The 23,026-nt window shown below is 32.0% G+C and overlaps 3 protein-coding genes and 1 long non-coding RNA gene across 4 annotated transcripts; 1 reads left to right on the forward strand and 3 right to left on the reverse strand.

Moving 5' to 3' along the window:
• Window positions 1–2,998: 2,998 nt before the first annotated feature.
• LOC105785662 (protein PLANT CADMIUM RESISTANCE 2) lies at window positions 2,999–4,672 on the reverse strand. The gene is made up of 4 exons (XM_012611784.2): window positions 3,797–4,672; window positions 3,633–3,704; window positions 3,338–3,550; window positions 2,999–3,237 (listed from the first exon to the last, which is right to left on the reverse strand). Exons 1-4 carry the CDS (start codon window positions 3,981–3,983, stop codon window positions 3,152–3,154), a joined length of 558 nt encoding a protein of 185 aa, XP_012467238.1. The 5' UTR covers window positions 3,984–4,672; the 3' UTR covers window positions 2,999–3,151.
• Window positions 4,673–4,818: 146 nt separating this feature from the next.
• Window positions 4,819–6,100, reverse strand: LOC105785663 (protein PLANT CADMIUM RESISTANCE 2). Its single transcript, XM_012611785.2, has 4 exons — window positions 5,732–6,100; window positions 5,514–5,585; window positions 5,209–5,421; window positions 4,819–5,112 (listed from the first exon to the last, which is right to left on the reverse strand). The coding sequence occupies exons 1-4, from the start codon at window positions 5,907–5,909 to the stop codon at window positions 5,027–5,029; spliced, it is 549 nt and encodes a 182-aa protein (XP_012467239.1). The 5' UTR covers window positions 5,910–6,100; the 3' UTR covers window positions 4,819–5,026.
• A 4,069-nt stretch (window positions 6,101–10,169) lies between these two features.
• On the reverse strand, window positions 10,170–12,911 carry LOC105789723 (serine/threonine-protein phosphatase 7 long form homolog). Its single transcript, XM_052620377.1, has 4 exons — window positions 12,882–12,911; window positions 11,362–11,628; window positions 10,939–11,211; window positions 10,170–10,676 (listed from the first exon to the last, which is right to left on the reverse strand). The coding sequence occupies exons 1-4, from the start codon at window positions 12,909–12,911 to the stop codon at window positions 10,170–10,172; spliced, it is 1,077 nt and encodes a 358-aa protein (XP_052476337.1).
• Window positions 12,912–17,755: 4,844 nt separating this feature from the next.
• Window positions 17,756–18,490, forward strand: LOC105785664 (uncharacterized). The gene is made up of 2 exons (XR_001131098.2): window positions 17,756–17,878; window positions 18,188–18,490. It is a non-coding gene; the product is annotated as an uncharacterized LOC105785664 (long non-coding RNA).
• Window positions 18,491–23,026: the final 4,536 nt, after the last annotated feature.

Consider the following 23,026-nt stretch of genomic DNA (forward strand, 5'->3'; position numbering starts at 1 on the left):
CTAGAAAGATAACTCATTACAGATTTAGGTATTAGGTTTTGCAAGCTTTTAGAAAATTTTGTGTTTACATTTTGAGGGTTCTTATTTCGGGTTTCGGGGTTTAGTTTTATCTCCATCTTTTGTACTCTTCATTTTTGCCGTGTTAGTGAAATTATCTTTACCCGTGGTTTTTTATCCTCTTCGGATGGATTTTTCCACGTAAAATATTTGTGTCCGATCTTTTCAATTTCTTCGTTATTTTACTTGTTCGCAACATTATAATTAATAGGCTTGTTTATATGATATAGCTCTAATTTTACTAAAATTTTTAACTTGTTATGAAGAACTAATTTAATAAAAATATATTTCATAACTATGGTTATTGTTGTTATAAGTTAAAAGTTGTTATAAAGAGTTAAAATAAAACATAAAAAAATTGGCTCTACTATAAATTTAATTGTTACGGTAACATGTTGCTATAGGGAATGATTGTTATATAAATGACTAATTGTATTAAAAATTATAAAGAAAATTTCTAATAAAATTATAGATGATTATACAACACAACATTTAGATACCTCGTCATTGTATTTTAATGAAATCTAAATTCAATAATTAAATTAGAAAAACTGCTAAATTTTAATATTAATGTAAAAACTTCAAGAACCAAAAGGAAAAAATTATCAAATTCAGTTACCATGTGATTTCCTTTTATCATGAAGATAATAAAAAGAAATCGATAGGACCTTCCATTAAGGAAACATAAATAGTGTTTAAGCTCAAGTAACTCCAAAACACGAGTTACTTTTGATTTGTTATATTAATTATGCTTAAAATGTTTTTTTAAAGAAAAAGCCATTTAAAATATATGATTATTACTCTAAAAATATTTTTACCATTAATAATTAAATTATTTAATTTTTTATTTTGATCCTTTAATTTTAAAATTACTATTTAATCACTAATATTTTTCCTTGTCACTTGACTTTTACGTGTTGTTTTTTAGTTGGTTTAGTTGTTTTTATACTTTTTTTTATCAATTTGATCCTACTTATATATAAAATGATAAAAATTAAAATTCTTTTAAAAATTTGAAAAATTCTAAAATTAAAAATTAAATAAAAGTAGATAAAATTTTCAAAAATGGATAAAGTGAGAGTAAATGAGGAAAATTATTTTAAACCCTCCAATATTCTCTTTGTATTATCTGTATAGAAATATGCAATACTCATTCTTTAAAAGAACATAGAAAAAACATTAAGCAAAATTATTGGTTCTCTGCTTTTTACTTCTTTGTTTCTTGACATAGCTTTTTCATTATAAGAAAAGGAAAAAAAACTATAATATGCTTTTACTATTTGGATTTGAAAAATAATTTAAATGAGTTGCATTTTTATTTGAGTTTGAAAAATAAAATTTTGTGGTATATTTTTTTGCTAAAAATGGCATAAGAGTCGATTTCACAAGCCTCTATAATATCAATTATGGATGTTCTTCAATGTCATGGAATTTAACTTGAAGATATTACTAATTTAGTTTGAAAAATATTGAAAAAGCATATAGTGATCTAACTTCTTCTTCTTTTTTGGTTCTATTCGATTTCTATTTGTTATTGGAGTTTCTGGATGGTAATTTTCTTTATTTCTCATACCTATTAGTTTTTCAACAACATAAGATTTTAACTTTCTAGAATTTTTATATAGAAATTTCTATTTTTAAATAAACTTAATTTTTTTATAATTTTTATATAGAATTAAGGTGAAATTGACAGAAAATATAAAATTTGAGCACTAAAATTATAATTATACTAACTAAAAAAGTGTGACTTAAGAGTCAATGAAAAAAACAATTTCAAAAATATTAATAATTAAATTATAAATTATTTAATTAAATGATCAAAATGAAAATTTACCCATAATTTAATGATAGATAATTTATGATATTATAAAATTTAGAGTATGTTTCATACTATTGTAAGGGTTTTAGAGTCTTGGTATAAATATATAATTATTTGATTCAATAAAAGAAGAAATATTTGTTAAAATCATCTTCCATTCAACTTGATTTAAGATTATGCAGGAGTGTTGATTACACCATCCCATCATTGATTAAATAAATTAAATATTAATAATTTTCCGCAAGTGAGAAAAGGTAAAGATACTTTGGAAATAGATGGTTTAGTAAGTATGCAAAGTTGCACAGGTGCCGCTACAATAGAAAATTGTTGTTTTAATTCTTTAAAAATTTTAAAATTTTAAATTAGTAAAGATAAAATTATAGTTTGACTCCTTTAAAATATGAAAATTTAATTTAATCCTTTAAAATTATTAAGATATAAACTACTAAAATTAAAATTTCATTTCGGCCCCTAGTTGAATTGTTTTGATAAATATATTCTTATAGCTTGTTTTATCCTTTCCCAAAACATATTCATTAATTTGGTAGGTTTACTTAAGTTTGAAAACAGTAGAGATATTATAAGTTGATTGTAATGCCATCATGATGCCCTTTCGTTGAATTTCATCGTTTGACAAAAACAAGTGACGCATGAATTAAATATCCAATCCAAGTTGATATTCATCAACAATCAATGCATAATACATTTACACAAAATTAAGTTACCTAGAATTAGAGGTTAAATCTTAATCATTAGAGCAGTCATATATGAAATATCTAACGATGGTCCTGCACTTAAAAAACGTAGAGCCCATATATTGGTTGGTTCCTAGACTTAGTGGACAGATTGATTATTACCCTTGATTGTTCTTAAAATTCTTTAAATATAAGACAGAGATATATAATTAAGGTTAGGCCAAATTTTAAGTTACAGCAGCTAATTTACATTAAATGTACACATGCATATTTTAGATCATCTTAAGTATAACATAATGATCCAAAATGATTCTTGTGTGTGGGTAAAAAAAAGAAGAAGAAATAGAGTTCCCAAAAGCTAGAGATTTATATTGTGGAAACCTAAGACAAAATAAACATTTTATAATAATCAACAAATTGCAAAATATTGATCGCCATCAAACTCAACAGTTATTATTGTTTTAAGAAGGGCAGAGGTGAAATTACACTCGGTTTTTTTTTTGGGTCCAAATCCTTTGTCTCAACTCAACAATCAACATGCCTGTAGAAATGGCTATTTAAGAAAGAGAATCATCGTTGTTTATCGTTTCATCCCATCTTCCACCACCGGAGGCATCGACATTTGCATAGCACGATTTCGCATATTCTCCATGTTCGCATGCCATCCTATATAAAATCAGGCAATGAAGAGAGAAATGTAGATACATCAAATGATAATATTTAATGGAGTGAAAAGAAGGCTTAAAAATGTAAATTAATAACGTACCAATGTTCATATTGAAGCCACGGTTTTTGAGCTCGCGGTATTCTTGACACAAGGCGCAGACCTCGCAGCAAAGATGAAGGCACCAATCTGGGTACGGTGTCTCTGCCAACATGTATTGATTCCTCATTCTTGAGCGATAGAAGCATGAGTACATACAAGCTAGCCCCGACATCCAAAATATTATTGAGTACAGAACTCCACTTGCTAGGCATGCTGCAACTCACGCATTCAAATAACTAACTAAAACACCAAACCAATTAAATTTAAACCAAAAAGAAGAAAAAAAGAAGCTTACAGACTGATCCATTATCGACAATCTCAGCAATCTGTCCAAAGGTGATGCAAGGACAAAAACATGTGATGATACCTAAAAAAAACATTTCAATGATGATAACAAATACCCATTTTCGGGTTCCAAAAGAATGAAAAGGAAAAGGAAAAGGAAAAGGAAAAGCTTACAGTTCGGAATATCATAGCAGCAATCACAGAGTCCTGTGGACCACAGGACTTTCCCAGCAGGGTGCATGTAATAGTTTTGATTACGCATTTGCTGGTTTGGGTCAGCAACAGGAGCGAAAGGTGGTGGAGCCGGTTGCCCATAATGATAAGGTGCTGGTGGCCATTGTGGATGTTCTATTGGGTACATGGCGATGGTGGGTGGGTGTTCTATTAAAGAGTTACCCTATTAATTCAAAACAGAAAAAGAAGACGAATGGATGGATGTTGAAAGGCTTTTGAAATCTATGGGGGGAAAAGAAACCTATTCAACGAGAACAGATTTCCTCTGCTCCCCTTTGGTGTCCGTCTTTCTCATTCTTCTTTCTTCTTTATTTTTTGGGCTCCAATTCTAAATATTATTTCGACACGTGTTCAAAGTTATTTGTTGTTTATAAACAGTTCGTTTTTTATTTATTTATTTTAACATATATGATAAAAGAACAACCATTGAATGGACACCAAAAGAGGCACGAAATGAGGAAGAGAAATGGGTTTATATTGAAACTTTGCAAGATAAGTCTGCTGACTGTCTTTAATTAATCTACACCCATTTCTAACCAAATATGCCAAGCCTTTTTGTATGTAATTTTCAGTTAAATCACCAAACGTTTTATCACCTTTGACATATTCTAAAATCACCTGTTTTGTTTACCAAACCATGACAACCTAATTACAACCAAAATGGTTTCTTTTTGCTTAACTTTAAAATATATATTTAATCAATGAAGGAAATAATAAAATATTTACAGCTAGATTTTTTAAATTTCTTTTTCTTTCAATTCCCAATATTTTTTTTATTTAGATTAAATATAAATTAATTCCCGTTTATCTATTTTATCAAATTTATTGTACCAAGGGACTATCCCAGCAGGCTGTATGTAATTTTGAGTAGGTTTTATTTGAGGTAATGGCAAACCGGTTGCCCAAAGTAATGAAATGCTTATATATAGATATTTTAATTTAAAAAAAAAAAACATGTGATATTTCATCGCAGCTAATGTAATTTAATATATAATGACGACACTCAGCTACACTCACATCAAATGAAAGACTTAATCGAAAACCGTCCTAAATATAGGTGAGAATATCATTCCATGCCACTTCTCCATCATTGGAGCCACAGTGGCATCACATGAATAATAACAATAATAAAATAAATATCATCGAGAACCATCCAAAATATAGATGAAATTATCTTTTCATGCCACTTTCCATCACCGGAGCCGATGGCATTTGGAGGCCTTGATTTTGCTGCCTCGCCATATTTCCATGCCATCCTACATATTCCAAACCAGGGAAATGAATGGAATTAAGTGAAAATTTAAAATAAAGTATTTCTTTTCTTCAAAAAAAACAAAAACAAAAAATAGTACCAAGAGACATGTCGAAGCCACGGTTTTTGAGCTCGCGATATTCTTGACACAAGGCGCAGGCCTCGCAGCAAAAATGAAGGCAGCAATCGTTGCAAGGCCTATCTTCCAACATGTATTCACTCCTCATCCTGGAACGATAGACACAGGAGTATATGCAAGGACACCCCGTCAATATTCCAATTAATGCGTACAGTGCTCCACCTACTCCGCATGCTGCACCATTTTTTACATATTAACCCACCGCCCTTTCTTCTTCATAACTTGCATCTTATTCAATCCCAAAAAAAAAAAAAAAAAAAACTTACAGGTCGATCCATGATCGACGATCTCAGCAATTCGTCCAAAAGTGATGCAAGGACACCAACATGTGAGGCAACCTGTAAAAATTCAATTAAATAAAGTAAGTACAAAAAAAAAAAAAACAATTATGAGAGTCCAACTTAAAATCTCAAAAAGAAAGACTATTTTGGGTTTAGACAGGAACAAAAAAGGATGAGAGGTTTAATAGAAAGGAAAAGCTTACAGTTAGGCAGATCAGAGCAGCAATCACAGAGTCCGGTGGACCAAGGGACGTTCCTAGGCGGTTGCGTGTAATTTTGCTGAGGATATTGGGGGTTAATGGGAACACCAGTTACTGGAGCTTCTTGCACAAAGTGATGAGGATTTGCGGAGGTTGATTGGTTCGTGGGGTATTTGGTCATGACTGCAGATGTTGTGTTCTTCAGACTTAACTTCCTGGAGGAAAAATAAAGTTGAAGGCTTCCAGGGAAAACAAAGACGACAGGTTTATGTTTATGTTTATATATAGAAAGTTGAAACAAGAAGAAATAACACAAACAACACACTTTCACCACATAAACCGGCCTCAAATAAATCTAGGAATTGTCAGAATATCGTTTGTCGCGTTGAGAAAAAATAAAAACCAATTTCCATCGTATCAAAAATGCACACAAGCTGACCTTTCTACCAAATTTCGTAGAAATGAAAGGAAGCTGACGTCAGCAAGACCAAGTCAAATAAAGCGACTGCTACAATAAGCCGCCACCGATGAAACCCAACAACAGAGCTAATCTTCACATTATACTGAAGTACACATCAACTGACATTGTAACAGAAGGTTTAACTGCTAACAGAATATAACAATTTTAACCACCAGTTTGCTGCAACACTTCATATTTCTTTACAGTATTTGATCTTCCTTTGTTTTAAAACATGAAACCAATGAACTGAGAGATGAGGAACCATGGATGAGGATAAAGATTTTAGATTCAGTTGGTTTGTGAATATACGGGTTTTTTACCCAAATAGTATAGAAAAAAAAATACTGAAATAGGATGTCAGAAAAAAATTTACCAAAATAGGTTACTTTTTCATTGGAGCCTATTATATAGGCGTCAATGAATAAAATAATAATAAATTTTTTTTAATAAAATATAATTTTATACTTTTTCGGGTTAGTATATAACCCGTATAATACATAGTATTGGCGCCTATCTGGGAGGCGCCAATGGTGGTGCCTACCTGGGAGGCGCCAATGGTGGTGTCATTCTGAGAGGCGCCAATGCTATTATTTTTCCCTATAAATACCCCCAACACAGACATAAATTTTACTCCAGAAACGAAAGAAATAAGAAGGAAGGAAGCAGACGAAAAGAAGGAAGGAAAAGAATAAAAAAATTAGGTATTTTGGTTTTTCTTTTTAAATAGAATGTAGAGTATTGTTAGTAATTTTATTATTTGAAAGTTATTTTGTCATGTTATTAATTTTGTTAGCTTCTGAATGAAAAATTTTGCATTAAAATTATTATGTAATTTGTTTACATTTTGAAACTGTTTTAAGAAATTTGAAATTCTTTTTTACAGATCTAGTATTGAAAATGGAGAATCAGTTTTTTGTATGCGTTTATTTCGATGGAGAAATTTTGACAACAACTGTGGGATGTATATTTGAATGTCGCAAACAAGTAGCAATGGGATTTGATAGAAATATCTCGTTTGATGATATGAAGGAAAAAATTAGTGAAAATATTTATAGGCGTTGTGGGAGAAGGATATCAAAAGTTTTCTACAAGTTTCCAGTTTCAACAGATCCAATAAAATTTACCGAAATGGAACTTGTAAACGATGAAGACGTGGAGACAATGGTCGCTCTTTATTGTGGGACTGCGAGTAACAAAAATGCACCGATTCAGTTATTTGCTGAGTTAGCCAGTGTGGAGGCAACTGAAGATCCCACTCCATTAGGTGAAGAAGATGGAGTTGAAGCGCCGTGTATGGTGGTTCCGGTATCGTATGTTGATAGTCAATCACCTATACATGGGATAAATATTGATCTTAATGCTGCAGCTGAGACTGATGTGGTTGGTGATGATGTATACTATAGTAGTGATCCTGTTGATTACGAAGTGGATAGTGAGAGTGATCCCGACGCAGACGAGGTCCCGGATGATATTGACGACGAAGGCGTGAATGAGGATGGAAACGTTAATGCGTCTTCAGTCGAAAACTAGATTCGTCGTATTGTGATACACAATAATCTTGGGGCACACATGTCTCGGATAGACCCCGATGCAGCACAGGCAGCTGAGTTTCCGGAGTACCCTGAAATATCACATGCTTACCAAATGGGCGTATATTCTGATCCAGATGAGTTACGCGTGGGCCAGAGATTTGAATGTAAGGAAGAATGTATGTTTGCGATTAAGCGGTATAGCATGAATATATCAGTAGATTACAAAGTCATCGAGTCTAAACCAACATTATATATTGGAGAGTGTTGGAGGTCGGCAAAAGGCTGCAATTGGCGCATACGAGCTGCATTTATGCAGAAGTCGCAGATGTGAGAGATACGAAAATTTGTTGGGCCCCACACATGCACTTCAACACGTATGACAGAAGATCATCGAAAACTTGACTCCAAAACTATCTGTGCATGCATCATGCCAATGGTGAAAGACATGCCGACCATTAAAGTTTCGGTACTGATTGCTGAAATACAAGCACGATTCCAGTATCGAGTATCATACCGGAAGGCATGGATAGCTAAACAGATGGCAATTGAGCAATTGTACGGAGATTTCGATGCATCGTATAATGAATTACAGGGATGGATAGCCGCCATGAGGGAACACGTGCCGGTGACTGTAATTGAGTTGCAGACACGATCTTATTACGGGCCAAATGACCAACTACAATCGAGAAAAAGAATTTTCCATCGGATGTTCTGGACTTTTGATCAATGTGTGCGCGCATTTCCCCACTGCAAACCATTTGTGCAAGTAGATGGAACCTGGCTATATGGAAAATACACACAGATCTTACTTCTTGCGGTTGCTCAAGACGGCAACAGGAACGTACTCCCGATAGCATTTGCCATTGTCGATAAGGAGAACATGGAATCGTGGGAGTTCTTTCTTACCAACTTGCGGAGGTATGTGATTAGCAATGATAATATTTGCATCATTTCCGATAGAGGGAAATGATTAATTGCAGCTATTAGGCGTTCTGGTGTACCGTGGTGATCTGTTTACTGCATCTGGCACATCGCGGCTAACTTCCAGCGAGATTATAAGAATGCAGACTAGAAGAGACAAGTTGTGAGAATGGGTAAAGAATTACCTTATCTTTTAAATATAAGTTTTAATGTTTTAGAGCAATACTGTAACTTAAATTTTTTTTAATACATACGAGCTAGAGCCACACATATTTCGCCAAAGAATGGCCCGGCTTGAGAGTGACATGGAGGGTCAAACCAACACATCTTTTCGGCAGTGGCTGGGTACCATGGAGCCGTGGCAATGGGCTCAATGTTTTGACGAGGGCTTTCGTTATGGTCAAATGACTACAAACTTAGTGGAGGGGATCAACGCTGTGTTATTAAAAACACGACATCTTCCAATTTCATCTGTCTTCTCGGCAACATTCTACAGGTTGGCTACCTTGATGCCAAGAATGAGTCAGCAGCAAGTGAACCAGATGGAGGCTGGACATGTCTTTGTCGAAGGCATCGTAAACCGTCGAATGGCGAGGTCGATGATAGTAGAACTATATTCACGACATAATGAAACGTTTCGAGTTACAGAGACCATCGGTTGTCGACCCAGTATACCACCTAGGTCCTACGGAGTTGATCTCCGAAATAGACGGTGCGATTGCAGGAGGTTTCAAACACTTCATTTTCCATGTGCACACGTCGTGGCAGCTTGTGCTAAAGTTGGGCTCAATGTAGAACAATTTATCGATGAAGTGTACACCATCGAACGTACGTTGCGTGTATGGGAAAAAAAGTTCCCCGTGCTTCCTGATCTATCTACTTGGGAGGTACCTCCGACGACCTTCGAGCTAGTCCCAGACATAAGGTTGCGTAGAAACCTGAAAGGTCGTCCGCAATCATCCAGAATCCATAACGAAATGGACATTAGGGAGAAATCTGACGGGAATTTGTGTGGCGTATGCAGATTACCCGGTCATAATCGGAGTAAATGCCCTCTCCGAAACTACCATGTTGGACAATCATCTGAATCGGGTAGAAATTAATATGTACTTCATTACATAAATATTGTTTGAATCACAAAATTGTCTATAATTTGTTGCAGTTATGGAGAAATTTTTAAACCATTATAATTTTATTTAGATAAGAACTATCATTACATAAATATGAGGTTGTTTATTACAAAAACCCCTAAAATTGATGGTTTGATGGTGTGGTTCTAGGGGTATATTTTTGTGGAGCTCGACGCTCACGTTGTGGGTGATTACGGTTATCAACATTCTCCTCGACAGTATGTTGGGGTGTGTGAAACATAGATGAATAATCATACGTCTCAAATGCCATCGATGAACTTGATCTGGGAGGAGAGGAGTACGACGGTAGATATTGGCCGGAAGGAGCGGAGTACTGAGGTGGATACGAGGCCACGAAATAGTCATCGCCCCCTAATTCTGGATGATAAGAACTATCTCTAGAATGTAGTTCGCTCGCTCCGGCTCGGCTCGCTCGCTCGCTCGCTCGCTCGCTCCGGTGCATGATGCAGATCTCGAAGGGGTTGCGTAATTCGTGTCGTATACGGAGGGACTACAATCGACCGCCCACCAAACAGAAATGGTTTCCCTGTCTCACAGTACCACTGTATGTACTCTAACGAGGGCTGCAAATCCGGAGCACGATCCATCTGAGGTACTCTCCCGAACCGGTTGTTCCATATCGTAATATATTCTTCGTGCACTTCTTCCCAATTATCTCCACACCTCTCCTTCTTGCTCATCTCATGGATCTCCCCCAATTGTACTGGTAGTATCGGGATATACTGTATGCAATCGAACTGCCAGAGTACTCGATTGCCATGATACCACTCCACTACGTTAAAATTGATAATGGGTGAACTAATGCACCATAGGTTTGAGTGGACGTGGGCAGATGATGGCATAACTGCCATAATTTCCGGAGCAGAATACGACATCCAAATGAACTGCACAGTTAATAACGTTGTTATATTAACGCGGGTCGAGTGAGATAAAATAATAAAATTAAGTTTATATTCGAAAAATTTACCCCCTCTCCAGCATGATTCTCAATCATTAGACGATATATCGGAACCGTCTATGACTTTCCGATACCCAGATTACTACTCCACCTACGAAAACAAAAATGTTAGGATAATATAATATAGAAAAAGTCAACTAATTATTATAATGAGTAAAAATTCATCACCTATTAACGAGTGGAAATACATATGATTGATGACTAATGGATGCCAAGAATGACATCCGGTAAAGTGCCCACGACTGCAGCAGCATGAGGCATCCGCCCATGTCAACCGCAGAAGAGGCTGTTGTCCGACAAAGTTCACGATACAGCATGGCTAAAACTGCGGACCCCCAACTGTATGAACGAGTGTTATGCAAATTGGATAATAAGGGTAAGTACATCAAGTGGACCTTACTGCCGTTTGCATCCGACATGAGTACACCCCCTATAAGGTGCATAATGTAAGCTCGAACAGCCTGCATCACCTCCCATTCATTAGCAGTACTTGGCAAATGCTCAAAATTGGCATGTAGCCATGAAAATCTCAAATTGGTAAATTTCCCCTGACTTGGCGAGCGTCCAAGTAATTAATTGCAAATGGTAGCCGGCCTAGAGATTGAACTTACGCCCGTGACCGCATTCCCGTCTATGGGAAGCCCGAGCTGTACTGCAACATCCTCTAAAGTGACGGTACACTCTCCGCACGGCAGATGAAACGTGTGGGTCTTCGGACGCCATCGCTCGACTAAAGCGGAAATCAAGTCGTATCGCAGATTAAAAGTCCGAATCAATGCCGTTGATCTGAACCCGGCTAACTCTAAGTATGGTATTAGGCGTTCATCTGGCTGAAACCCTACACTATTAACACAGCCCCTCAATGCGCGGTACGGACCCTGACATTATTAAATTAGCAAAATAGTTAATACAATATAATTTAATTCAACAAATAACATGAATATCAAAAATAAATTTTATTACCATCTCATTAATAGTACTTGATATGTGATTATTATTATTAATTAGAGAACCCATTTCCTGCAAATCTGCAATAAAAAAATGAATTCAGTTAATTTGTTTTAAAAATCAATAATTACTGTTAAATAAATACAAAATCAAATAAAATTTAATTATATAAAAGTTACATTATATAAAAATTAAATGAGTTAACAACAACTATATAATTAAAAAGTCATTATAATTAAACTTTTAATAAAATGATTTTTAATTTTTTATAATTAAACTTTTAATGAAATGATTTTAATTTTTTATAAACTTTATATGTTAAACTCACCAAATACTAAACTAAACACAACAACTTATAGCTTAATCCTAAATTACTAATAAATTAAATTTTAAATAATTACAAACACAAAATTTATAACATAATCCCAAATTACTAACAAATTAATTATAAAATATTTACAATATTCATACAAAAATTACAATATTACAATATATCCCACATTACAATATTCATACAAAATTACAATATTACAATATTCATACAAAAAATTGCAATATTCATACAAAATTATAATATTACAATATTCATACAAAAAAATATAATATTCATACAAAATTACAAAATTACAATATTCATACAAAAAATTGCAATATTCATACAAAACTATAATATTACAATATTCATACAAAAATTTATAATATTCATACAAAATTACAATATTCATACAAAAATTACTAATCCAAAACTATAAATACAAATTTAATTATAAAATAATTACAATATTCATACAACATTGCAATATTCATAAAAAATTATAATATTCATACAAAAAGTTAAAATATTCATACAAAATTCTAGTCTAAACTATAAACACTAAATATAGATAATTTATAATTAATAATTAATAACAAAAAATTCACAAACTATAAACCTTTTAAATTATAAACAAAATTATTTATTAAAAAAATACATTACCTCTTTTTTTTCTTTCTTCTTCTTCTTCTCTTCTTCTTCTTCTTCTTCTTCTTCTGCTTCTCTTCTTCTCCTTTCTCTCTCTTTTTTTTTCTCTACCGTGTGGAGTTTGGGACCATTTGCTATTACTTATAGCCAAAATAAAAAAAGCATGAAGGGACAATTCATTAGCAGCAGCATGCAGGGGCTGCAACGGTGGGCAGAGGGCACCATTGGCGCCTCTCCATCAGGCTCCTTCATTGGCGCCTACTTGACAGGCGCCACCCGACCCGACCCGACCGTATTTTGACCCGTATTTTTTTAAAAAAATATTAAAAAATCCTAAAATTATATTTTATTAAAAAAATTATTATTATTTTATTTATTGGCGTCTATCTAATAGGCTCCAATGAAAAAGTAACCTATTTTGGTAAATTTTTTTCTGACATCCTATTTCAGTATTATTTTTTTCTATACTATTTGGGTAAAAACCACGAATATACATTCAATTAAATTTTATAAATATTTAGTATATATATTTATATAAATTTTAAATATTTTATTAAAATAATAATAATAATAATCATAATTAAAATTTAATTTTTTATTTCACTTAAAAGTAAAATTAATTTTACTCAAATTCAACTATTTAGTAAAGAATGTGGTTTCATTTTATTACTAAAGCAAGCGATTAGCAGTTAGCTTTCTTTTTTGCTAAGTCTATCAGAGATTTCAAGCCTATATCTCTACGATCAACACTAAATTTCCAATCCACCAAATACAAAATCTTAGGAATAAAAACAAAATTGAATTTGCAGAAATTCATAAAAATTGATTGTCGAAATCATTTTTTGAAAACTAAAATTTAGTTGTAACACCCCCTAACCCCAAACCGCCGCCGAAATAGAGTTACGAGGCATTACCGAACATATCAGATAATTTACAATAATTCTTAAATAAATATTAACACATTAAGATAAAATCATAAATTCATATAATATTTTAGTAATTGACTTCATTCATTTTTAGAAAAATTTCGGCAGCATTTCTGCTTGTTTTTACATAAAACCCCCTGCAATTAGAAACCATATCTTTTCCAATCACAACCAATTCAACCAATTCATTTCACATTCTCATTTTCTATTCTAAATACAATCTAATTGAACTCAATCAATATAATACCAATATAATTTATCAATATGCTAATTAAATAGAAATAGATAAACTTCTTTCATTATAATTCATAAACTTATAATACTAACATTTCTAACCATTTATATTAAAAACATAATAACCTTTATACACATCCTATGTACATGCCACATTACTAAAGAAAATATACATCACCAAAGTTTGTCAAGTCGGTCCGGCTTTGGATCTTTGGTTCGATGATTGACTTCTACAACTGCATGCGGAAACAACCGTCTGATTGAGTATGCATATACTCGGTGGTATCACTATAATCCAATTTATAATTGAATACATTAAATCACACACATACTTTTTATTACAATTATCACTACTAATAAACAATTCAATCATTTAATATTATCAATTAATTATATATATTTATAAACATCATTCTTATTTCTTTATTTCAAATTTCACCTTTTACATATACCATATCATTTAAGTAGTAAACTTATTTCATTTACCCCTATTAACTTGACTCGGACTCGACGGATACACGGATTCCAACCAAACACACCAGTATACAGTAATCAATAATGATAATAGTAATGATTCAACACACAAAGTGTTGAACACATAATGATAACGATAACGATGATTCGACACACAAAGTGCCGAGTCGATAATGATAATATGATTCGACACACAAAGTGCCGAAGTCGATAAGATAAGATATGATTTCGACACACAAAGTGCCGAATCGATAGAATAACAATAATCGGCACATAAGTGCTCGATCGATGTCGGCAAATACCCGTACACTTCCATATCCTATGGCATGCCAACTATATCCGACTAGCCCGACTAGTTAATAGGGTATTTAATTCACTTTTCAGTATAAATTTCCATCTTAATTCAGTATCAATTATAATTCCTTAATTCAATCGGTTTCACAGATATTACAGTAATTCTTTACTTGATAATTTCACAATTCAATGCATTATACATAACAATATTCAGTATTTTCACAATTCACTCAGTAATCAAAACAATATCCAATATCCCATAATTCGGTTCAGTATCAGTTTCAATTTCATTACTACATTATAAATTTATTATTTATTACACACTTACCTTAAAATACTTACCACACATAATTAGCAAATTAAACACTTAATAATAATAAAGTTTGAATTATAGTGATACAAACCGTAATTCTCGTGTCTATTCCTCGTCTACTTTTTCCTTTCCTTTCCTCGTGGATGCCTCGGGTGCAATATTAGCTATGAAAAAAAATAATAATTTATACTATTAATTACAGCACTAATTATAATAAATAATTAAATTTCTATTCAATTTCTTCCTTATTCTCAATTTAATCCTAATTAAATTCACTTACTTTCCTAATTCAATTCACACTCTATTTCTATTCAAACTTCATCCAAACTCAAATTTAACTATCAAAATTTCAGCATATTTTCCAAATTTTGAATTTTCCTCAATTTAGTCCCTAAAACATAAAACTTATAGTTTCTTTTACAATTTAATCCCTTTTTCAATTCTAACTTAAAATTCATGCTATTTAATCCCTAATTCATCTCTTTTGTTCAACATAAACTATACTTGAAAACCTATGAACTTACAAAACATCAACTTAATCCCATCAAAACTTTGTTTTAAAGCTTTTAAAACATTAGAATTAAGAGAAAAGGGCTAATTTGACTTACCAAATTAAATTTCAAGCTTCAAAAACCCTATTTTCCCTATTTTCTTCTTTTTCTTCTTTCTCCCCTGTTTCTCCCCTGTTTCGTCTCTTCTATTCTGTTTCTTTCCTTTCTTTTGCTTTGTTTTTATTTCATTTTATTTCATTTACTTTATATTATATTAATTAATTATAAATATTACAAATGTATGTATTTTATTAGTACACTTGCATTAAATCATTACCATACACTTGTTTCAATCTAACTAACTTATCAAATAAAAATCTCATAATATTATTATTTAATTAACAATTATCTTTTACTAAATTTTCAAGTAAATAAATAAATATAATACACTTGTATTTTATTTTTACCACACACTTGGCAAAATCATAATTTATTATTACCCAAAATCTTATACTAATTATTTAATTACTAAATATCTTTTAATTTAATAATAACTAATAACTAATAATAAATAATAAATATCATTAATTATATAATAAACAAATAAATTCTTAAATTTTATTCCTTTATGCCGCCTCAATCATTTTAAATGGCTTAATTGCCATTTTAGCCCTTTTTACTTTCTTTTAATCTATGATTAGATTTTCACTTCTATTGTAATTTAATCCCTTTTGCTAATTACTCTTAATTGAGCCAAATTCACCTATCTAAAACCTAATTAAACACACAACTAATCTCGTAAGTATTTCTAATAATTATTTATGACTCAGTTTACTAAGACAGAGGCCCGATAATACACACTTTTCTGGTGCCCACGGATTTTGGGTCGTTACATTAGTTATCGACTTTAAAAAACAAGAATTTGAGTCGCCACCGATCCTTTATCGAGGTGTAACCGGCTCACCTTACAAACGATTCTGGTCTGCGAATTTTAAGAAAACAGGTTCGGGAGTCAGTTACGCACAAAGAAGGGTTAGCACCCTCGTAACGCCCAAAATCGGTACCAAATTGATTATTTAATGTCTTAGTGTCGAAAATTAAAAAGATTTTGTTAAACTCAAATATTGAAATCTGAAAAGGATAATCAATTATTCAAGTCAGACAAAGAAATTAAGACCCAATACGCTAGGGTACAATTTCTCTAAATCCCCAAACTTTGAATATCACTTTTACTTTATAAGTAAATCTTCATCTGAGAAAGCAATTATGTCATGCCCAATACGTTAGGACACAACAAATTAAGTTCCCAAAAATGATTTTTACTTATACATTTTGAATAACGAATATTCTCGATTATTTGGAATTAACAAAGAAAATCGAAACCCAATACGTTAGGGCTCAATTTCCTCGAAAATCCCAAACTTTGAATATCGCTTTTATTTTAAAAGTCTTTGAATCAAAAGAAAATGATTTTAATGTTTTATCAAAACCAAAATATGTATTTTCTAAAAGATATGTTAAAAATGTTAATGCGATATGAAACAAATACTTTAATTTAAATTATATGTACATATGTATTTTCAAAATATAAGTATAATACATAAATAAAATTTGAAAACATGTATATGCATATATTAAAACAAGCATATATATAAGTATACATATATAAAACATGAAATACACCAAAACAAAATAATAACAAAAAAAAACTTATGATAATTCTAAAAGTACATATATATATTATAAAGAATGTATAAACATATATAAATTATAAAATATGAAAATATAAATATTATAAAATATAAATGTATATAAAATATATAAAACTATGAAAATAAAATAATAATAAAATATATACATAATATGCCTATGTATTAAAAACGTTTAAAATATATACATATATATATTAACATACATATGCGTGTAGATATAATAATAATAATAATAATAATAATAATAATAATAATAATGATAATGCTATTGAAAATAATTAATTTAATAGAAATAATAATAAAATGACTAATTTAAACTTAAAACAGAAGTTTAGGGCAAATTTGAAATAAATAAAATGCAAATGGCCTAAATAGAATACGCAATTAACAGTGGAGGACCAAAAGGGAAATTAACCCCATCCTCCAACACGCTGCGCAGCAACATGGGCCAATTTGAAACAGTAATAAAACACACAGAAAAATTTAAAAGAAATAAAAAGATTAATTTAGACACATTATGAAATAAGGGGACTAATTGCGCAAATAAACCAATGCAGTAAAAAAGGCGGGTCTGGTCGGGTTCTGGGTTGGGTCACACGGGTTATAGGCTTAAACGACACCGTTTTAAACCCTATAAATTCCACTTTTAAAAACCCTAAATCATTTCCCCTTTCTGCCATTTGAAGCTGCGCTGTGGCCTCCCTTTCTATACCGTTCCAATTCTATTTCCAATCGGCCACACCAACGACAGCACCTCGACGGCGCACCGCCACCGGTATGAACTTTTCCCTTCCTTCTTTGCTTCACTTATTCGTTTTAAAAACAAGAAAGAAAATAAAAAGAACAAAAAAGTAAAAAGAAAAGAAAAACGGAACCAACTAATTACCTTCAAAATTGTTTTTTTTTATTCTTTGTTTTTGTTTTCTTCAATAATCTTTTCAATACAAAATTTTATTCTCCTTGATACAATATTTGTCCCCTCTCCTTTGTTGATTTAATTTCGCCTTATATTCTACTATTATTTTTTTTCACTGCTATTCCCGTCATACACTATTTGTTTGCTGTTTTCATTTGTTTTTCGCAGGTGCAGAGGTCGTGGAAGAGGCATGCGACGTGGAGGCTTGCACGACGTGCGTGGAAAGTGACAATCGTTGGCACACACGCGCGGTGCGGACCCGATGATTGCGGCGCCACTGAAACTGCACTAGGGCTTCTCGATCCTTCCTCTGCTATTGATTTCAGGCTACTGTTTGGGCTCATTTAGTAATGGGCTGTTAATTATTTGTTTTGCTTTAGCCAGGCCAAAATTGGCCTATTACACTGATCTATTCAAATCTCTATTTCATTGTAACCAGAACAGGTTACAGATAGTTTTCATGTTCATAAATTGTGCCAACCTATACAAAATAGAAATGATTATATCTGGATTAAATAAATACTCGAAATTTTATTATAAAGGGGATTATATCTCGATATAAATAAATAGCCAAAATTAAATAAAACTAAAAATGTAATTGAAATAAACAAACCAAAATTAAATATGAATAAATGAATGAAATGAAAACTCTAGCCTCAGACACGATTTTGACTTTGGCTTCAAACTTATCTAGGACAATGAATTTTCTCTTTCAACCGACAAGCCGGTTATAGCGATCGAAGAACAACCTCAAATCTCCTAATTCTTCCGTTGTTAAATTAATTGTGGGAACAACCCAACAACTAACCCTTACCAAATGAATATGACCTTGAAAGCAACTTCCATGATTTAATTCCTTGACAGCCTTGTGAACTACAAGAACTCAACCTAAATCAACAACCTCAACTGTGTAGGTCGTTTAAACTTGATCGTTAATTCTCTTAACGAATCCAACTACTTAATCAATTGGTGATAGAGTTATCTTCAGCACTTCTAGACGGATAATTCATGTAAATTTTTAATGTTTGATAACAAATTTTGGAGTTTTTGTTATAATTTTGTCCTGTTGAATGATACTAAGATGAATTTTCTAATTTGATCATTTTATACACAAAAACACATGGTTTTTGCAGTTTTTGAGACAACTGATGCACCGGAAGAAAAGACAATCTTAAAGCTCACATTTTTTATGCTCAATGTTGTAGCATTTCTATAAATAGATAGTCTACTAAAGAGATAGGAGCCCAAACTGTCCACTAAGGAGGAGAAGGCTAAACCGTCCATAGAGGTGCCCAAATCAACCATCCAAGACTTGGTAAACATTGAAAACCAACCACAAAAATCCATACATGTGACCGTCCACCTCCCCTCCTCATTTCAAGCTTTCTCTCCTATGAATCAAGAAAACTTTCAAAGCCATCCATTCACTTTCCTTAAAGTAAGGGCCGACCATATAAGAAGAAAAATTCAAGGCTCCAATAAATTGCTCCCCCTTTATAAAAGTCATTTTCAATTTAAGGCTTAAAAAATTGACATATATTTAAAATTTTGACATGCATTTTTACTTTGAAAAGAATGGTCACATAATTTGCATAATGTTAATTTAGCACAATATCAAACATTAATCAACCAATTTACCTTTGCTTTCTCCCCCTTTTTGTTATATCAAAAATCAAATAAAGCTTAGGAGAAAGAAAATGGTTAGTTTAAGAATAGAAATAAAAAAAAAAAAAAAGAATAAGTGAACTTACATGTGCAAAGAAATCATCAAAGTATCTTAAAATACCAATTAAGCATTAAGGTTCAATATACCATAGTCATAGGAAACAAGCAAAAATAATAGTGCAAATGTCATGAAGTGAATGTGCAGTAACTATCCTAATCATCATCACTAGAAGAAAAAGGTGGGGTCGAAGGATGATGAGCTAGAAGTGATAATATTTGCATATCTAACGACAACAACCTTATCCTCATCTCTAAATCCCCAAATATCATTACTCAAAGAGTGGAGCATCAAGGATGGCAACATTGATGTCGAAAAAAGAACGAGCAGCTAGTGGAGGAATATGCTCGGGAGAAGGAACATCTTCGAAAGCGCCTTCGACATTGTTGTCTTCATGTGTAGTCGATAGTCCACTCTTTATCCATTCGCCAGAGTTAGCATCAAAATGGTAATCGAAATGATGAAGGGCCCTATAAATAATAGGTTGATTCCTAATTTCCTAAAAATGCATGACAAATAAGTGCAATGGGGAAGGGTAATCTTTGTAGACATTGCCTTCCTGATACCCTTAGTTTTGTCATTGAACATTATAAAAGCGAGGTCGGGACATCTATCGAATTGAATGGAATCTATCCACCAATAATCAATGAAGCAAAGCATGTCATGTTTTTTGATAGGATGTAAATTCCAAGTAATGATGAAATGGAGAGAACAATCATGGAGATTGAGTTCAGATTTGTGTTTGGACTCCATATAAAAAGCAGAGTTTAGACTCCTTTTTCATTGGAGGTACCTCTGGAAGGCAAATTAAGAAAATTTCTGAAATCATCTAAAGTAAGTCAAATTAGGGTGTTCATTAAAAAAGATGTGATAGTAATGACACCACCATCGGACGCATCATGTTCAAGTTTGACATTTAAGTAAAAAGCTTGAACAAGATTAATGTAAGTTGGCGAGGAAATTTTTAAGAAATCAATCCAACCCCAACTTTTAAAAACCGCAAGATAAGAAAAATTGATACCTTCTAACATGACAAAATCTATCTTCCTAGACTCTCAAACTCGTTTGGACGTAAAATTCCTATTGAATCGTTCTCGTTTCAACTTGGAACGAAAACACTCATTAAATGACGATCTAAACCCACTAGAAGGATTTGAAGAGGAGGTACTAGTTCTAGGACACTTCTTAGGGGCCATGGTAAAGAACTAAACACTAAAAACACACTTAGACTATCAAAAATTTTGTTGAGGAATTTTGTCGAACACTTGGTGGGCAAATGGTTTGAAACAAAATTTTGAGAAAATGTTTAGTAATAGGTTACCCCCTACAATAAAACACAGTGTATAGAGTTCTAATCAACCCAAAAATTCATAAAAAAAATAAAAATTTTAACTTACATTTCATAAAATCAAAAGATAGGAAAAGTTTAGGTTTTACCTAAAAAATGTTGAAATGTTGAAAACCTTGAAGCAATGTTGAAGAAATCTTGATGAAATGGTGTTATAAAGTATTTTAGTGTCAAGATTTCATGAAAAAACTAAAGGTTTTTGAAGAGATTTGAAGCTTGAAAGAGAGGGTTTTCGGGATAAAGGGGAAGAGAAATTTTGGTTTTTAGAAACTAATTTGAAACCCTCAGTGCAGGTACTTTTAAAACCTGACATGTATCGATATTTTTAAGAGGGTATCGATGATTTTATAAAATTATTGATAATTTTAAAATGGTATTAATACCAACTCACAAATCTATTTTCCAAGTGCAGAAATTGTTCAAGAACTCAATTTTTGAAGTTCAAAAGTGTTCTAAAGGTCCTAAAATGACTCTTAGATAAATTCTAATGGTTTCATATGCATGACAATGCAAAAAGTAAGCTTGATGCATTTTATTTATAAAGCACAATAGGTTCATTCAAAAAATTGACTTAGTAAACTAAAAAAAAGCTCATTTTAACAAGTTCAAAAGCAAAAAAAAAAAAAATCATGCTAAACAAATAATGTTAAAGTAAATTAATCAAGTATATTAAACTTCCCCTATCTTTTTGGACATAAGAGCCATGGAAATCATACAAGCATGCCTTTTCAATACATGTAAAAAATATACAAGTTTAAAAATCATTTGAAATACATAGAAAAAATTTAACATAAAGTCAAAGGCAAGGTGGTCAAACCTAGTTCTCTCTTAAGTGTCCAAAATTTTTCATTGTCTAAAGGTGTTTTAAAAAAATTAGCTAATTGAAGCAAAGTGTCTACATATTCTAGAACTATAGTACCTCTTAGGACATGATCTCTAATTAAATGATGTCTTATTTCAATATGCTTAGTTTTAGAATGTTGGATAAGATTCTTAGTGAGACAAATAACACTAGTATTGTCACGCTTGATAGGAATGTATCTATGTTAATTCCATAGTCCTTAAGTTGTTTCATCCATAAACTTAAGCACAACAACTACCAGTGGAAATGTATTCCGCTTCAGTGGTAGACAATGCAACACTATTTTATTTCTTTGAAAACCATAAAATTAACATGTTGCCTAAGAATTGACAAGTGCCGAAGGTACTTTTCCTATCTAGTTTGCAACCTCTAAAATCTGCATCCGAGAAAATATGCAAGCTAAAGGATAAATCTCTAGGATACCTGATTGCCTGTAAACGAGTTGTCGTTTATAGAATAAATATAACTCTAAAATATAATAATTAAAAATAGTTGTGTCTGCAAGTGCATGAGTCAAATTGTAATATAGTTGTACAACGAAATACTGATAGTACTTTGAGGATTGTACCTAAGGGAGGATAGAATAAATGATAAAAATTCTTTTTTACAATAATAAGTCTAAATGGTAATAGTTAATTCCTATATTACGATGGATCATAAAATAGATTAGAGAAGTAAAAATAAATAACTAATGAAAAGAAATAAATCAAGAAAATAAACAAATGAAATAAATCAAGAAACCAATTAGGAAGATTAACTCACTTTAGGGTTTGCAAATACCTTTGGATTATGGGTTTAGAGTGGATTAGTCATTGATTAAGTAATTATTACCTCTTGGCTTCTAAGTAACTTAATCGATTTATTGATACTCACTTATCTCCCGACTTCACTTTCTCAACCAGAATAAATTACAATTTATACGGTTCGACTTATCTTCCGACCTCATCTACCTTATGATAACTTATTAGGGTTTTCAAGCCTAATAATTTAAGTACACATAATTTATACAAACTAACGCATCTCGAGAAATCCTAAGATCCTCTATTAATCACATCCCCATTCACTCGTTAATCT

This window comes from Gossypium raimondii, chromosome 1 (assembly GCF_025698545.1).
Source record: "Gossypium raimondii isolate GPD5lz chromosome 1, ASM2569854v1, whole genome shotgun sequence".
In the NCBI taxonomy this organism is placed as follows: domain Eukaryota; kingdom Viridiplantae; phylum Streptophyta; class Magnoliopsida; order Malvales; family Malvaceae; genus Gossypium; species Gossypium raimondii.

What these genes read in the sequence shown, in the direction of transcription:
- LOC105785662 (XM_012611784.2), bottom strand. Translation starts at nt 3,983, where the DNA reads ATGTACCCAATAGAACATCCACAATGGCCACCAGCACCTTATCATTAT. An exon ending in TGTCGATAATGGATCAGTCT is followed by an intron (nt 3,551 to 3,632) that starts GTAAGCTTCTTT and finishes CGTGAGTTGCAG; the next exon opens with CATGCCTAGCAAGTGGAGTT. An exon ending in TGGCTTCAATATGAACATTG is followed by an intron (nt 3,238 to 3,337) that starts GTACGTTATTAA and finishes GATTTTATATAG; the next exon opens with GATGGCATGCGAACATGGAG.
- LOC105785663 (XM_012611785.2), bottom strand. Translation starts at nt 5,909, where the DNA reads ATGACCAAATACCCCACGAACCAATCAACCTCCGCAAATCCTCATCAC. An exon ending in CGTCGATCATGGATCGACCT is followed by an intron (nt 5,422 to 5,513) that starts GTAAGTTTTTTT and finishes AAAATGGTGCAG; the next exon opens with CATGCGGAGTAGGTGGAGCA. An exon ending in TGGCTTCGACATGTCTCTTG is followed by an intron (nt 5,113 to 5,208) that starts GTACTATTTTTT and finishes TGGAATATGTAG; the next exon opens with GATGGCATGGAAATATGGCG.
- LOC105789723 (XM_052620377.1), bottom strand. Translation starts at nt 12,911, where the DNA reads ATGAAGGAGCCTGATGGAGAGGCGCCAATG. An exon ending in CTGATGGAGAGGCGCCAATG is followed by an intron (nt 11,629 to 12,881) that starts GTGCCCTCTGCC and finishes TAATAATGTCAG; the next exon opens with GGTCCGTACCGCGCATTGAG. An exon ending in ACGGGAATGCGGTCACGGGC is followed by an intron (nt 11,212 to 11,361) that starts GTAAGTTCAATC and finishes GAGGTGATGCAG; the next exon opens with GCTGTTCGAGCTTACATTAT.